The 17,750-nt window shown below is 38.8% G+C and overlaps 1 protein-coding gene across 1 annotated transcript; it reads left to right on the forward strand.

The window, feature by feature from the left end:
• Positions 1 to 501: 501 nt before the first annotated feature.
• On the forward strand, positions 502 to 17,199 carry LOC139981892 (delta(24)-sterol reductase-like). The gene is made up of 9 exons (XM_071994321.1): positions 502 to 749; positions 9,699 to 9,938; positions 10,295 to 10,556; positions 10,842 to 10,960; positions 12,421 to 12,687; positions 13,472 to 13,612; positions 14,322 to 14,519; positions 15,239 to 15,417; positions 16,190 to 17,199. The coding sequence occupies exons 2-9, from the start codon at positions 9,708 to 9,710 to the stop codon at positions 16,341 to 16,343; spliced, it is 1,551 nt and encodes a 516-aa protein (XP_071850422.1). The 5' UTR covers positions 502 to 749; positions 9,699 to 9,707; the 3' UTR covers positions 16,344 to 17,199.
• The last annotated feature ends 551 nt before the right edge of the window (positions 17,200 to 17,750 follow it).

The raw sequence follows: 17,750 nt of genomic DNA on the forward strand, positions 1-17,750 counted from the left end.
TCCCCTTAATGAATGGATGGACCATAACCCATTTTATTTTTATGTTTTCTTTGTCTAATTGTTAGTATTTTATTTTATAATTTGGAATACAGGTATATGTGTATATGTCCTCGTGCTAAATTAGAAATTTACACTAAACATATTTAGCTCACAGTCTTAAAAATGTTGCGTTTCGTTTGCTCCATTATTATTTAGGTTGACTTGATATGAAAAGAAAAGAACTTGTTTATACAAGTCAATTTTCTGAATTTTGTCATCTTGTCGAGATGGTAGTAAGTGTGCAACTCGTCAATTTGCAGAAAATTGATGAATTGACGAGATCCGTTATCTCGTCAAAACGTCAATTTTCTGAATTTTGTCACGTTACCATCTCGTCAACTCGTCAATTTGCAGACAATTGTCGTTTTGTCAAGTTGGTAACTCGTCAATGCAATGTCCCTTCTACGCTTCCGTAGTCTTGTGATACGATGCTGTAATACACACTTGGCCAGGTAATTGCAGCTTCTAGTTCCGGTTAGGTAACATACTCAAAATAATTGTGTTTTTTTTTCTATCGACTTAAGTTATTGCTCTCTTTGCTGGCGTGAACCAATCCAACATAGGTACTTATCGATATATGGGGGTTAAGTCATGCTACACTGAATGTCCGCTGACATATAAATGCATCGTTGAAGTGAAGTAGTCAATCAGTTTGGATCCTCGCCTCATTCAGTACAGACTGTTGCTCGATTTATCTGGCCATATCATCGGTGAGTAAAAATACATTCTCTCTTCTTTTTCCTTCTTTTTATTCCAATATCTTCCTTATTTTCTTCTTATACATTGACTTTCAATCACGATAGTTGTCTACTTTTGTTAAAATTTCCAAAACGAAGATAATGAACGAAGACATTGGAAACAGGTAACACAGGCCTACACATGTACGCTCCGTTTTTCTTTGTACAATTTATTCGGCAGCACATGTGCACAAAAGTGACATAACAGTTGTCGGAAGTGAAGGGGTGGGGGGAGCAGTGTTTCTAAAACAACAGAAGCAATGCGTAGACAAATCATAGTAATTAAAAAGTACAAATTCATAGTTAACGTTATACAGGTCATAGTTTTTTTTTTCCAGAACGCAACTTTACAGAGAAAATTTCGATTCTGCAATTAATGTGTTTCATTAAAGAGTATCACATTATTAATGTATCAGGTGTCAAATAAATTGATCATAAATATTCTCAGTGTTTCAAAATTGTCCAAAATGTTTCAAGACAAACAAATTTCAATCAGTTTTTTCTTTAATACAATAATCCATGATGTTTAGAGGACCTATAGATGGTAGCAGCGCTATCCGAATGGCAGCTCTACAACAGTGCTCCTCAATGTTTTGGCAATAACCTGTGTTATATTGTTTGGAAAGTTGCCGTGTTTTTCAGTATTTGTTGTGTTTGTTATTCTGTTGGATATGGACATGTTTTAGTGACTTTTGTACTTGGAATTACTACTGGGTATTTGTATGAAAAATCTTAGACTTTCTGTCCTTACTATAGTGTTAAGAGAATGCATGCAGTAACCATTAAACACACAAGAGAATTTCTTCTTGCTGTAGAGAAATCTGTTAAGTCTTGTGTGAGCATTCAGCCATGGAAAAAGACAATAGATGATTTAACTCTATTCAGGAGACCCACTCGTAGAGGAACAAAGGCTGCATGGCATTAAATTCAGGAGATGCATACCAGTGCATATAAATAGAGATTGTGCTAAACGGAATAACAAAATCAATGAGGGTAAACAATCAGGGATAAATTTCAACAATCTAATTCAGCTACCTACCAACAATGTAATTCAGCTATACCTACAGGACTCAACGAAACATACCATAGTGATATGCAATATGAAATTCAAACTGTAATTAAACCAAGGCTTTTGAACCACGTTAGAACTATCAAAACGCACCGCAATAATTTACATGTCATTCAAAAGGATCATAAATTTAAATTCAATAACCAGCATACCAAGCCGCTAATACTTAGTGTTCTTACAAAATGTTCGCTCCATCAGCAATAAAGCAATATCTGTTTCTGACTTTGTTGTATCGAATGATATTGATATTTTAGCACAAACTGAAACATGGCTGGAAAATGTGACTGACAGCTTTGTAATAGGTAACCTTGTCCCTACGGGTTATGAATTTGAGCATGTCCCCCGTTCCACCGGAAAGACTGGAGGAGGGGTTGGGGTGCTGTTTAAATCTGGATTATCACTAAAGATTAACACCTCGACTAAGGATAATCTCTACACGCAGTTTGAGCATATGGATTGCTGTATCAGCACTGGTGATTTACAATTTGCATTAGACTAAGTGTTATCTACCGACCCCCTCCCTCTTCTAAAAATGGATTCAAGAATTCCATTTTTTTTTGGATGAATGGGCACTTTATCTAGAAAGTATTACTGCCATGAAAGATGTTGTGACCATCGTTGGTGATTTGAACTTTCACCTGGATAACCCTAATGATGTTGATTCACAGAAGTTTTCTAGACTTTTAAATGTCCATGGTTTAAAACAACATGTCGTTGGTGCAACACATCGTGCTCGATATACCCTGGATGTAGTGATAACCCGAGAACACAGTGACATAACTGTATGGTTCACGATCTGTTGTTGACGCATGTGTTGGTAATATGAATGGAAATTTGACTTGTGATCATTACGCTTATAAGTCTCAACATCAGTACGCATAAACCAGATCACATTCGCAAAGTTACAACGTTCAGAAAGTTTCGTGATATCAATGTTCCTGATTTTATCGAGGACATCAAACAATGTGAAACCTTAATGAATGTCAATCAGTCGGTTGAGGAGCTATAGTGGCTGCCTACATTAATCATTTGAGCAAATTAGTTGAATCGCCATGCACCAGAATGTACCAAGACAATTACTTTACGACCCAATACCCGCCATGGTACACAGACACACTCAGACATGCAAAACATGAACGAAGAAAGGCTGAAAGAAACTGGAGGACGACTCGTCTTACTGTCCACTGGCAAATTTATAGAAACCAATGTAAAGTTGTTAATAAACTTCTAGTTCAAGAAAAACGGAACTATTATTGCAACAAAATTGCAAAATTTTCGATTTCCCATTTGCAGTTTTTATACAATTTATTGTCAGATGGTATATAACAATTTTCTACCCTTTTTTATACCTTACATTAACGATTTATATATTTTGTATATCATGTTTGTTTGTATTTTACTGTAAGCGCCTTAGAGCAATTTCTGATTGGATAAGGCGCAATAGAAATTTGTTAAAAAATAAATAATATCAATAAATAAATAAAATAATAGTTCATCACGCAAACTTTGTCGAATCAGCTGATAGCAAGATCGGTTGGTTCATGCTATCATAATCATTTTAAAATAATTCCACCTGATAAATTTGATTCGCCATGGCTTGGGACTAGTTGTTTATGCAACGGTTAGTATACACATAATGAATGGTTATGAGTGCAATAGTGCAAATATTTCATGAGTTGAGAGATGGAATGTTCCATTCAACGAGGCGCAGCCGAGTTGAATGGAACAAATTACATCTTTCAACGAATGAAATATTTTCACTATTGCACGAATGGAAACCATTCATTATTTGTTTTATACAACACCTTCAAATTTGGATATAATTGGATGTAAAATGCACTCATGCAACAGATTGTTTTGTACAGACAGGTTTCTCTGCTCTCTTACCATTGAAAAAAAGTGCTACCAAAAAAGTATAATGCATGGTTCTATCATCATAGCGTGCAATAGAGCGGATTTTGCACGCAATCGACGAGCAATTGACCAATCAAAAGGCCGGAATATATTTAGGCGTTGTATAACATGTTATGATCATGTCACTGAATAGATGTGGAACCCTTGTGAAAGTGAGTGTGTGCAAAGCTGTAATTATAACGAATTGACAACATGTTTGAAAACTAGTTTGTACTAGTTTGTAGTTTGTACAAACTAGTTTGTAGTTTGTTAGGGCGTCAATCCGTAGTCACGGGTAGGGGGGGGGGCACAGAAATTATACATGCAAACAAACACACATAATATACGCACATACATACACGCATACACCATACAATCACACATGCATACATACATACATACATACAAATACATATAATATATGCATGGCTTAGAGCTCCCCTTCATTTCATTTTCATTTATTCAATCCAGTATAATTATAAAATATTTATAAAAAGGAGTACAAACATAAAATATATTAATATAAAAATATGTTAAGATTTTATAAGATGTTAAGATGATACAAGATAAATGATCAATTTCTGTAATATTAACAGATTAATAGACGCAATTTAAAAACAAAAGATTAATTGTGATGTGATCCCAAAGCTAGTAAGTAAATTTCCCAACACTTCGGCCCATACAGCCGGTGTATAGTTATATAGGTTCATCGGTTTCAATAACGTGAGCGGATGAGAGCCATTCAAATGTGTCTCTAGATATAGGTAAAGGCAGATGTGACGTCATTCTATTGATTTACTCCCCATCATTCAGGATCCGCCGTTAAATACACATTATTACAGTCCAGGTACTGTGTATAGATGCGACAAGCATGTTCTAATCTTTATGTCATACTTTGTTTTTTACTAGGGAGAGGGCGGTCGTAATAAGTGTCGTGACTGTAATATTACTAATGGTATTGGGAAAGGATAAAATAACAGAGGATAAGTTGAAAAGATTTTTTTCTTCATTTATTGGTCTAGTTCCGAGGATATGGAAACAAAGCAAAACAATATAATAACAACATAATAACTCAATGAACAAACAAACAGAAATTGTAATGAACCAGGCATATATTGTATAGACTTTGACATGGCATTCTAGAGCCACCGACACCGAGGTGAGGGCGAGGGCATTGCCCCCAATAATTTTCAAACCAATGATTTTCAAATAGACCTTTTTTAACTTGTAAAGTTGGTGAAATTTTGACAACTTTTGTCTTGGCCTTTTTGTCTTAAAGGATGAATGTAAAAATCTACTTCTTTAACGTATGAAGCGGTGCAGAAAATATAACAATAATCTGATATTATTTTTCCATGTACTAGAATCAATCTTTGGAACAGGTGGAATTGTACGGTGGCTCATTATAGGGACATAGGAAAGAAAAAGAAGTGTCCTCAAATCTCAAAATTTTGGCTTCTTATCTCAAAAATTAATTTTAAAGTCATGCAATTAAGACTTTTCATCTCAAACGTTTTACTACTAAAGTCAAAATTTTGACTTTTTATTTACCTTGTTAGTCAGAATTAAGTAAAGACTTTGGGATAAAAAGTCAACATTTTGAGATAAAAAGTCCAAATTTTGAGATTAAAAGTCCATGCACCTTTGGGGTTTGAGGACTCCTTTTTGCCCTATGTCCCTATTAAGCCAACGTAGAATTGGAATACCTTTAAATTTTATAATTTCTTTCTTGCTGTTACCATGCTTTGCATCCCCTCCCAACCTCCTCCCCCCCCCCTTCTAAATTCATGTCGGTTAGTCCAGTATTTCGTGACTTTGATTTTGTATCACGTTTCGGAAATAACCGTTTGCACTGGTATGGAAGCTGGTCAGTGATTCAGGCCTACTTATCAATAGCTATCCAGATGGTCGGGGCCGGGCGATCCCAAGCGCACCTTATTGGGCCAACACCTTGGCACCCCGTTCGCCAGTAGGCTCACTGCACATAGCCTACTACACATACTGCACATACTACAGCTAAGTTCTACCACCCAAATAAGCCTTAAAATAAAGATAACATGTTTCAAACTTAGCATTTTCTGTCACTGCTATAGCTATGCAACAGAATATTTACGAACGTGTTGTAGGCCTACCGTATCACTCAGACACTATGTATGCATATTGTGTGTGTTAGATGGAACACGTATCGCGTGCTTGTAAGCATAGCCAAATGAGCCATGTTTATATATATATATATATACACATAGATAGATAGATGGATGGATATATATCGAACCATGCCAATTGATTAGAAAACAGCCCACCATCATTAAAGAGTATATAATTATGTGAGGGCATATGATGACTTAATGACCCTTTCAAAAAGACTCCGGCAGTTGGTAAGAAAATCCATCGTTTTAAGAAGAGCTCAGGGCGGATATAACCGAGTGTACTTGACAAAGGTGTTGATGAATACTTTTGGAACCACAATGCTTTTTGTAGGGTACCAGTACAAACCGTGTGAGAGGTCTTCGAGTGCGTCATCGGAACTCAGTCATGGGAATATTAACACGAGGTATTCACAAATTGATTTTACGCTATTGCGCAAGTAGACAGATTAAAAGACAAGCTAACACAAATATGATATGTCAAGGGCGTAGGAACCGGGGGGCTGGGGGCGCCAAATTGCATCTGAGGCCACCTGGAAATGCAAAAAAATCCAAAAATGCAAAAAAATCTTAGACCCATTCCCCAGGCTGGCCATCAGTCTTCAGCCCCCCACTCAAAAGTACCTTCCTACGCCACTGTGATATGTCATCATTCAATATATATTACTTGAAACAAAAAGGGGGAAATGGGGTAATCATTGTAAAGCCATCAAGTTTCGCAGTTTATGCGACCTTTAAAGTTTACTCCATATTTTTCTGAATGTTCTCTCTTATGCATGGAGTTTGAAGTATGACGTAATCATAAACCTCAGCATACAAACAAATATAGGTCAATTTCACTGAAAAAAATTGTTTTATTGTGGAAAACTTCGCACTATTGTTTATGTAAAAATGCTAATTACATGTGAGATCCTTTTGTCAAGACAGAGAGTGAAGCATGATGCAGTATATAGGCTAGAGTTGTATGCTATACAGGTGCGTATCCAGGGGGGGGCGTTGGGGGCGCGCGCCCCCCGGGTAAGAAAAAGAGAAGAGAAAAAAAGAGAAGAAAAAAGGAAAAAGGAAAAAGGAGGGGAAAAAAGAGGAGAAGGAGAGGAAGGAAGGGAAAAGAAAAAGAAGAAAGAGAGGAAAAGGAGAAAAGAGGGAGTAAAAGCAAAACGCGAAGACACCGGGAAGAGAAAGAGGAACAGTGACATCATTACAGCGCTGAAGGGTAGCCAGTGACGGATCAATGATTTCTTAAAAGTGTGACTCACCTTACCCCTTACACCGACAACTCCATTTTTTGACGTTTCCATTTTCCTCTCTCACTAATGATCTTTATATATACTATATATGGTCTATCATAACGCGTGTGTAGAATTGTGCTATGAAACCAACTGTGGCTGGTCTCGAACTCGACCGTGTCGTCGGGGAACATGACGCATTTTGGGATGAGGGCGACCGCCCCCCCCCCCATTCAGCATTTTTTAAATGATATCGCTAAGTAATTTCAAAATAGAAAGTGCTTAGAGGCAACTTACAAGGCCTGGGAAGTGTCATTTCCAGCGATCTGGGAGACATTTTCGGCCAAAATTTGCTTGTACGCTTCGCGCTAACAAATGGTCCTGGGTAGTGCCATTTCCAGCGATCTGGGAGGCATTTTCGGCCAAAATTTTCTTGTACGCTTCGCGCCAACCTATGGTGGCGCTACGCTTAGATAATTTGCCTACAGGCTTCGCCCCTCCCTTGGCAAATTCCTCGCTAGGCGCCTGTTCGAATTTGTAACACAAACAGCAGATATCACATCATATCAGTGAGCATGAAAATGGCGCTCCAGGATGAAAAGCCTCAAAACTGTCCGACTTGCCTGAAACAATAACCAAACATTTTCGCGCGCGTTCAACGTGTTCATGTCAATATCATATAAGCAAGCATCGGTTATTACATCGCATGCCATCATGTACCGTACGGTCCGTTAAAATTGCGCAGTATACCGCGGGATGCTAATGTAAACAACGACATGTCTCATGTAGATGTATAAAAAGCATGGAGGTCCAATTATGTCAAAATTCTCTTTTACATTAGTAATGGCGAATTAGGGCCTGCACCCCCGCCGCGCAGTGGCGGAGCGTCCATATGGTCAGGGGGGCGGATGCCCCCCCCCCCCCTGACGGACTCAAATGGACTGCTGGCGCCTTTTTCAGTTCTTTATCACTTTTTAATTATTCTAGATTACTGACTTTTTATTGCGCTCTCATCTACTTATTGACATTTGTCACATTTTGTTGGTGTAATTTGGCGATGACACCTTATTCTTCGTTTATCTGCAAATTAGCCAGGCCCGGAAAGGGTCATTTCCTGCGATCTAGGGAGTATCTTTACTCAAAAATTTTCTGTACGCTACGCGCCAACCAGTGGTGGCGCTCCGCTTAGATAGTGTCGAAAGCGCCCCTTCAGACCATTCTCGCCACTCCTGACCAATACCCCTAGCTCCGACACTGCCGCCGCGCCTCCTACGCCTATGTGTATAGTGTTCGGTTTCGGAAATATCTGCTATTTTTTCATTTCCTTCAACCAAGTTTTATAATAGCCGTTATAACAGGTTTTAATATTTGTACACTAATAAATTAACTGTGTCTGAATTTTCGAATTTTTCTGACCAACATTCTACATCACACTTCCCTCTACTCGTGCAATTTTGACCGGTCTGTTAGGGGTTGAAGGAAGTTTTTTCTATATTGGTTGTCCATAGATGAAATTTTGTACAAGATTATGGGTATGTTTTGAAGTGAGTTTATTCACGAGAAATGTGAATTTTCAAATTCTGAACAAATATGGGGCTTAAAACCTTGAAAAGTTGGGCTGACGGCTATTGTGGGCCGCGACGTAGAATCACCTACAAAAGCAAAGACCCACAGGAGATGAGATCAAGTCGAACATGATGTGTGCCGGGTTGACAATCTTCAAAAAGGTTATGGATGGAAAAAAAAACTATTAGGAAATACTTGGTTCTCAGGCAAAAAGTGTACATCTGGTTGGTCATTTCAAGCCCGAGAAGTGCCGTTTCCGGTGATCTGGGGGGTTTCAAAACAAGAAATTTTCTTGTACGCTGCGCGCCAACCGATGGTGGCGCTCCGCTTAGATAGTAATTCGCGCCCCCCGGGTTTGAAAATCCTGGATACGCGCCTGCTATACTAGTGTGCAATTATATACAAATTATTTAATCAAGTTAATACATATATGTATTCAATAGTTTATTTCATTCATGATAAAGACTCAAATTACAGAGAAATGTGGCTAAACGCATGTCGCCCCTTCCACATCCCCGCCCACCACCACGCGTATATACCATTCACGCAGACTAGTGCATGCATGGGCGGTTTATAGATTGATCGGTAGGTTAATCGACTGTCAACAGGGACCCGGGCGGATCTACAAACATTCATTTGCTCCAAACAAGGTACATAGAGAGAAATTTGCACGTTCCTTACTCTTTACCGATGTTGTCTTATACACCGCGGTATATAGCGATCGGTATATACTCATTTCCTTATCAACCGGTACTGGTCACACGGGTCCTCTACCGAGCAATCATGGATCCGTCACTGGTCAGGGTATCTGTATAATCACATGACCCCAATCACATGATCCCCATGTGTACTACAGCAAAAGGTTGGTCGCATATTTATTAGAACATTGCAAAGATCTTGTCCGTTGGAAAAGTATTTTTCCTATTTGGCAACATATTCACAATTATGAATAGATTTTCATTATTTTATCTTATTTTTCTCCATATCTCTCTACCTCTCTCTCTCTCTATTTCTTGTTCAGATCGTCAAAATGTTGTGGCTGTCACTTGGTACGGGACTGCTGAGCAGTTTTATGCTCTTTTCATATGTAAAAGGTACAGAACATATGATGAAACACTATCGGTGGGTCTTTGTGTGTTTCGGACTGCTACCCATCTCATTGGTCTATTCTGCAGTTTTCAATATCCGCAATTGGATCGTGTTTAAACTAAAGAGCGCCCCTAAAAATCACAAAAGCAAGGTGGAACAAGTATCCAAACAGGTAAGTTGATTGATTGCAAAAGATATACTTGAAACGTGAAGGGAAGGGGTATATATGAGCTGAAAGAAGGGCTTTAATAAAAACAAAAATTATTCATGTACATCGATAACAAAAGTATAGGTCTCAACAAGATTAAGTCGGTTGTCCGTCACAAGAAGTTGCTTTCTAATTCTCTGTACCGTTCCAATACGATTCGAATTAATGAAAAAAATCCTCACGGCCGATTTTGTGAGGCCCCCCCCCCCCAAAAAAAAAAAATATTTGTCTAGCTCAGGACCTGAAAATGGCCGAGTCCGACTCTGCGTATATACTGGAAGAAATGAAATTAACCGATTAATATACTTTTGTTTCCTCAGATAAAAGACTGGAGAGCATCCGGCTCAAAACAAAAATTGTGCACATCCCGTGCAAGCTGGGAGTCCCACAGCTTACGGGAGGGTAAATACAAGAAAACAGACAGAAAAATCAACTTAAATCTGGTCGATATTCTCGAAATCAACACCGAAAAGGGGTATGTGAGGGCAGAAGCAATGGCGACCATCGGTGAACTGACGGCAACCTTAATCCCGATGGGATGGACCGTACCCGTGATTCCGGAACTAGATGACTGCTGTGTTGGTAAGTTCATATATAATCAATCAAGGGAGTTTTACTTTGTTTTAATATCCAAAGAGTGAAAACTTCACCCTTGGAGGTCTTTGAGAGTGTCTAACTCTATCACTCTAATTGTGCATGTAGTTGCCAATTCTCTCTTTACTTCTCTTTAATCACACCTTTGAACATTACTTTTCTAACGTTTAAACACCCTGGCACATTTGTAATTACATTATTATTATTATTTTTTATTGTTATTATTATTTTTATTATTATTATTAATATTATTATTATTTTGCTCTTCTCCAGGTGGACTCGTAATGGGGAGTGGTGTGGAGAGCACATCGCACAAATACGGTCTTTTCCAGCACATATGTAAATCCTTTGAGATTGTTCTAGCAACTGGAGAAGTAAAGAGGTGTTCTAAGGTTCGTACGTCTCTCGAAATAAGAAAATCATATGATAGGCACGTGACGTCGCAAGATTGTCCCAAGCCTCGCCCCACTCCCGTCATGGCGGGGGCGTCGGAAGGTATTTGGTATTGGTACGGCAGATCAGGGTGTGGCCATCTATTATAATTATCGGGGAGACGTTTGGTATGTCAAACTAAGCTACGTGCCACCATGGTTGGCGCGTAGCGTAATGGAGAAAATTTTGAAAAAATGCCTCCCAGATTGCAGGAAATGGCACTTGCCGAGCTTGAAAACAAGACCCCTGCCATGCCAGAGTAGTCACATTTAGCCTTCTTGCCTTCATCATTATTGAAAATTATTGAAAAATATACCTCCCAGATTTATCTTCTGAAACACATTTTTGAAGTATGTTTCATATTGGTACTTTATTGTTTGCCGTTTTTTTTTTTAGTCCTATTTTTTTCTTGGTTTTTTTTTTGGCGCCGTGAATATTGGTCCGGCGTTCGCCGTACCTGCCGTACCGGCTCCGACGCCCCTGCATGGCCCGTTAGTTTACCATGATAACCTCCCCACTCTCCGTTTTCACTTTGAACTATGTTAGTAGTTCCTCCTGTACAAGATTGTATATCACACCGCTGTATTATACCTTCTACGCATGGACATAACCCCATTCCTGCTTGTGATGAGAAACGGCGTCTCAAAGCCTTCTGATGACGTAATTAGAGACTACCTATGGACCCGGCGAATTTCACGAACATAAGCTTTAGTTATAGGTCTTATACTTATAGGGTGTTCCGAAAGTTCGTGTTTTATTAAAAGATGTTTAAAGCTACACCAACACCATGCATACGGTAATTGGTATTGTTTTATATAGGCTACATATATGTATAGATGTAGTAGAGTCAGTTACCTATTTATTGGAAGCTGTTGTCCCCCCTAGTGGTCGATATATATGCCATGATATGCGTTGAGGTTTGTGTACCTGTTCAATTCACCACATGTGCGTTGTGTATCCGTACAAGAAAAGTTAATTAATCACTATTCGTACCGAGTATCACAGATGGTTTGAAATTGAGGGGGCTATTGTAGTATGGCTGAGATGCTGAAGGGAAGGAGGGCGCTAGAGCGGAACGAACTTTCAGAACACCCTATAGAAACTAAAACATTCAATAAGAGGCTCCTAATCTGAATCCCATTCACTGTCTCCTTACTTAAGCTTTATCCTAAAGCTCTGCGTGTCCCTTCGAAACAATAAAAAAAAATTAACTTTGATTGTTAATTATGCTTTAGTATTGTAAACATATTGTACCTTAAATCATTAAAATCAGGCCGAGCAGAATGACTAATGCTCTACCCCCCCCCCCCTCCCTCCCACACACACAGCTTATACGGGTTCATATATTGTTGCACGCATCATGCCAATTCTTATATCTGGATACAAATTTTTAACTGATCCTCCTTATACTTTCTCACAGGATGAAAACTCCGATTTGTTTTACTCTGTTCCTTGGTCGTGTGGGACTCTGGGTTTCTTGGTGTCGGCAGACATCCTGATTGTGCCCTCCAAGAAGTACGTCCGTTTAGAGTATTACCCAGCCAAAACCAGGGAGGAAGTCGTGCGTGTCTTCAAAGAACAGACCCTGAGGACTGAGGGGAACGAATTTGTGGAAGGCCTTATGTATAATGAGAACGAGGCTGTGATTATGACGGGATCCCAAACAGATGACGCCGAACCTGATAAGGTAATACGCCCCTTCATCAGTTGTGGGAGGGCTTCCCCCCCCCCCACCCCACCCACCCACCTCACCCCAGGCACAATTATTACACTGTACCCCATATTGACTTCATATTACCCCAATGAAAATGAGAATAAATTTATTCTCGTAAATTCATATATAAGAATAACATTCTTTATCCCATGACTATTATCCTGTACACCCCCCCCCCCTCCCCCTAATTGACCCTGGACCTGTAATCCACCGACCCCCTCTCACGGTCAGGCTTTTAGGGAAGATAAAGTAAGATAATTCCTCGTCATCATTAGTTACCACTATAAGTATCACAGGAAAATGATTTGAATGGGAGCAGAAAGGAACATTATTTTCAACAGCTTTTGGCACACATGGCATTCCTGAATGTACGTACAGTATATTGTAACAGTATCATGGCTTGCCAGTGTGTAAGCATTGCATGTTTCATTAATTTATCACTTTTTGAAAAAGTTGGTCCCATTTATAGACGCATTATATCGCGAGCCTGTATATTTACCCTTTTTCTCTCTATAGATAACCAATTTTACATTTATATGATATAGGCTATCTATATAAGCTATATAATGTGTTCGGCAATATTAAGAACCGACTGACACATAATTTATTTCCTAACTATATAAATCCCATTTTTAATCCTTTTCTTCAAGTTTGACGAAGCAATCTATTTAGCCTTCCTCTTACCCATCAGTAATATGTCGTGAGTCCTACAATGATGATCTTATCCTTCTTCTTTTTTTGTCTCTTTAATCAATAGATCAATAAGATTGGTAATTTTTACAAGCCCTGGTTTTACAAGCATGTTGAAGGTATTCTGAAGACTGGATACTGCGTAGAATACATACCACTGAGAGACTACTACCATCGACACTCTAGAAGTATCTTCTGGGAAATGCAGGTAAGTGATTACAAATCTACCCCATCGTACCCCTCTCCCACCCCCACCTATTAAAAAGCAATCTTAGACATTTCATAACAAAAACATATGTTTTAATGATATCCAACCAAACAAAAAACATCAACGGAAGTTCCCGTGTATAACAGGGTTTCCTAACTTTATCCCCCCCCCCCCAATGAACCCCATGTGGATGTCAGAGTTGTCCACGAACCCCAAACTTTTCGAGACACGATCTGAGTCATTATTTTGCTATTATACGAATAACAGTGCTTCGTAAAAGATCAAGTTCATAGTGTTATAATGTAATGAAAAATAGCACGGCACGGTACTACTATGGCAACATATGCGTATGGAACGCGAAAAGAGTTTGTCGATAGGTACGACTTTTGTACATTACTAAATTATATGATATCAGATTTTAGTTCAACAAAAAGTACTCTAGTTTTGACTTTCAGAAACGTCTCACAAAGCCCCTGAGATGGACTCACGCACAACCCTGGGGGTTAATGCACCCCAGTTAGGGAACCCCTGGTATATAACATTCCAAATTTATCCTTTTTCATGCAATTTGAATTTCTCTTGTGGAAGAATTTTCTCCCAATTCCGTGATAATAAAAGTATAATACGGTGCTTCCTCTCCATTGATAACCTTGCGTCTGAATCTTTCTTCATCTCTAAATATTTCAATTTTGTTTTCTTTCTTTTACAGGATATTATTCCATTTGGCAATAACGTCTTTTTCCGCTACTTGTTTGGTTGGCTTGTGCCACCAAAGATTTCTCTTCTGAAACTCACACAAACTGACACACTGAGGGAGCTATACCGGAAACATCACTTGGTACAGGATATATTTGTACCCCTGGACAAAATGGAGGATACTTTAAAATTCATCCACAAAGAAATGAAAGTAAGTTAACGGGGGAAAAAATGGTACTGCAATTCTGCAAAAATGAAGAGGCATATAGATGGCCTTTTTCCTCAGTTTTTGGTTGCTAAAACGTTTTCTGTTTAAAAATATTCCCCCTGCCCTTATTACCACGGCTCGTTTACGGCTTAAAGATTTCCTCACCACCATTTACACTTGGATTAACAACAAGAAATTTATGAAACTTAACATCATTGTCCATTTGTATATAACAGAATTATATACAGCTAACAAAAGTTCATTGCAAAGATTTCGCCAGTTTCAGTGTATAAAATATAACGCATTCCAATACATATTACTCCATTTATATCTATACAGTTATTGCAAATGTTATTTTATATTAAATCCGTAAGTAACATTAATATATTAATCAAGAGCTGCAGCCTCACAATAAAGCACAACGCCCGTTGCGATATAGCCCAAATATAAAATACTTCACCAAAGCTAAGGGAATTGCTGTCATTCAAAACGCAAGTATACAAATGGTCGTATTTACAATTAGAGATGTACCACATGTGTTCTGAGGGGGGCCTGCACACAATATCGGACGGTGAAAACTTACATATTTATTTTCTTTACTGTTTTTGTTGATGGGAGGGGAGGGGTTATAAGAGGGGGAGAATAAGACCCCTCTTGCTATAGGTGTTATTTACACAAGCATGACATTATATTCATTTATTTTAATTTTATTTTATTTATAGATGTATCCTCTTTGGCTGTGTCCATTCGTGCTGCCCAATCAACCTGGAATGTTTCACCCACCCGGTGATGAAGATGGCCTTTACATTGATATTGGTGCTTTCGGAACTCCAAAGGCAGAGAACTACAGCGCTCTCAAAACAATTCGCAAACTAGAAGAATACGAGCGAGAAGTCAATGGGTAAGCGTTTAACCATACTACAATAAGATTTATAAACGTCAAAAAAAAAAAATAATAATAATCAATTTCTGCCCCTGAGAGTAAACACGACATAAGATGAGTCGGAACCTATTTACTCACAAAGGAGCCCCCCACCCGGCAACCCAAGGCCCCGCTGTATCAGAAAATGAAGACGAAATAAGTTATTCCTGTTCTTTTGTTAGTAGGAGATAAGATAATTCATAACTTGTTCCCTCACAAAGGAGACGCGGTTATAAACTGATAACCAAACAAATTAAAATGTCACAAATTTTGCTTCATTATGTACCGTAATGTTATTATTAGGTCCACTGTTTTTCAATATTCGAGTAACAATAAATCCAATCCAGATAACATATTCCACATGCTACCCAAACAGTTGCTTCTACAATATTTCCCCCCGTTTTCTACACTGTATTTGATGTCTTCTTCAGTATAGTTAATATCAAGAGTATATAGAATGCTTTTAAGTTACGTACTTTCTGTTTATTCACCTCTCATTAGCATTAATCACAAAGTATACACTTTGCGCACAGTTGAGTATCGTTAAATAGATTTAAGTCTACTATTAGATGCACCCCGAAGCCAGACTTATGCATTATCGTTTTACCAGTATAGGATCTGCCTGGGCAGCCGGCCTCGCACATTACACTAATAACATAAATAATCTATGATTGTATACATAGTTTAAATTATGATTGATTATTATATAATTATATAATATCATTATTCATCTCTGCTTTACGTTTCTCAGGTTCCAGATGTTATATGCTGATTGCCACATGACCAGAGAGGAGTTCCGTGATATGTTTGACCATACTCTTTACGATAAATTACGAAAAGAGTTGAAATGCGAAGATGCCTTCCCCGAAGTGTACGACAAAATCAGCAAAGATGCTAGATACTAACCGACCGACCCCCCCCCCCCCAACCTCCTCTACAGACAAGATGACCACTCGGAAAACCGGAAAGATAGAGTCTATGGAGAAAGCGTTAGAAACCTACTAACTTTTATAGGCAGCACTAGTAGCATGCAGTGTTCATTGTAGCCACCGCAGAACAGTAACCAGGGAGCTACAATACCAAATTCCTGCTGAGACATACGCAACTTTACCGTTGCTCAACTGTTGAGCAACATTATAATCCATTTGACAAGATGATATTATCCTAGCGCTGCCATGCTGCAGTTTGCTGTTTTTTTTTTTAAGTTTCATTTGGCCAGAGGGTAAACCATAGGTCCGGTCAAACAGCATTTTGGCGTGTTTTAGTGATTTTGACTGATCAAACGGGTCAGTGGTGCTCTCGATCTGAATTGGAGCAGATGAGGTCTAACGTTTCCACAACTCAGCTTATTTTAATATTATCGCACAAATCCTGAAAAGACGTTTGGATGTTCTATTCTAAAAATTATATACTTTAATTACAGATTCACCAGAAAAAAGTGAGACATCTTAGCACTTCAAGTATCTCGGCACCATCAGTTTTTTTTCTTATTAAATCTTTCCAGAACATGTAACGTAACCTATACTGGTTACAGCCGTATCCGTATGATATGGCATTATCTAATTTATGTCTAAGCACGTAACGTTACTTATTATAATCGTTTCTAACGGTACCGAACTGCATTGTATGCATACATGGTAGTTCGCTTGAATGAGAAGATCTTATGTAATTAATTCTACTTTTGCTCAGTTACATTGAAGGCCAAGTTCAAGGCATTTGTTACGATCAACACAAATAAATAAATAAATCAGTGGTAAAATACGTAGTCCATTCTGGGTTTTTTTTTCATTTCTGAACGCCGGTCTCGGTCAGGAAAAAATAGATTAAATGTTAGAACTTTTAGACAGTGAACTGAAAAGCGCCACCCCTTGTCTGCTTAATTGTTACACTAAGACATCACATCATGAAAGTCCTTCAGCGTAGCCCCCCCCCCATCCCCACAACCCCCCTCGACACACAGTGGCTGAGCTAGGTGTATTGGTCAGGAGGGGCGAGAATGGTCTGTAGGAGCGCTTTCAACACTATCTAAGCGGAGCGCCACCACAGGTTGGCGCGTAGCGTACAGAGATCGAGGACAGTCTTACATGACTGAATCCCACAGTTAAAACTATATTTCTACACAGCCCGCCTGTATTCTATTAACTACTGTGAAAATGGTCTGTAAATTTTTCCAGGCTCCACAGCCCACCGGCACATCGGTCCACCGGGCATTGCCCAAATGCCCGTGTGGCCAGTCCGCCACTGAGGGGAGGCCAGAGTCTTAAAGGAGGTCATTGAGTAAAACATAATTTTCATCAAAGTTTCGCGTACAG

Source organism: Apostichopus japonicus, chromosome 2 (genome assembly GCF_037975245.1).
Source record: "Apostichopus japonicus isolate 1M-3 chromosome 2, ASM3797524v1, whole genome shotgun sequence".
Lineage (NCBI taxonomy): Eukaryota > Metazoa > Echinodermata > Holothuroidea > Aspidochirotida > Stichopodidae > Apostichopus > Apostichopus japonicus.

Coding starts and splice junctions, on each gene's coding strand:
- LOC139981892 (XM_071994321.1), top strand. CDS start 9,708: ATGTTGTGGCTGTCACTTGGTACGGGACTGCTGAGCAGTTTTATGCTC. Junction 9,939..10,294: donor TGGAACAAGTATCCAAACAG/GTAAGTTGATTG, acceptor TTGTTTCCTCAG/ATAAAAGACTGGAGAGCATC. Junction 15,418..16,189: donor TACGAGCGAGAAGTCAATGG/GTAAGCGTTTAA, acceptor TACGTTTCTCAG/GTTCCAGATGTTATATGCTG.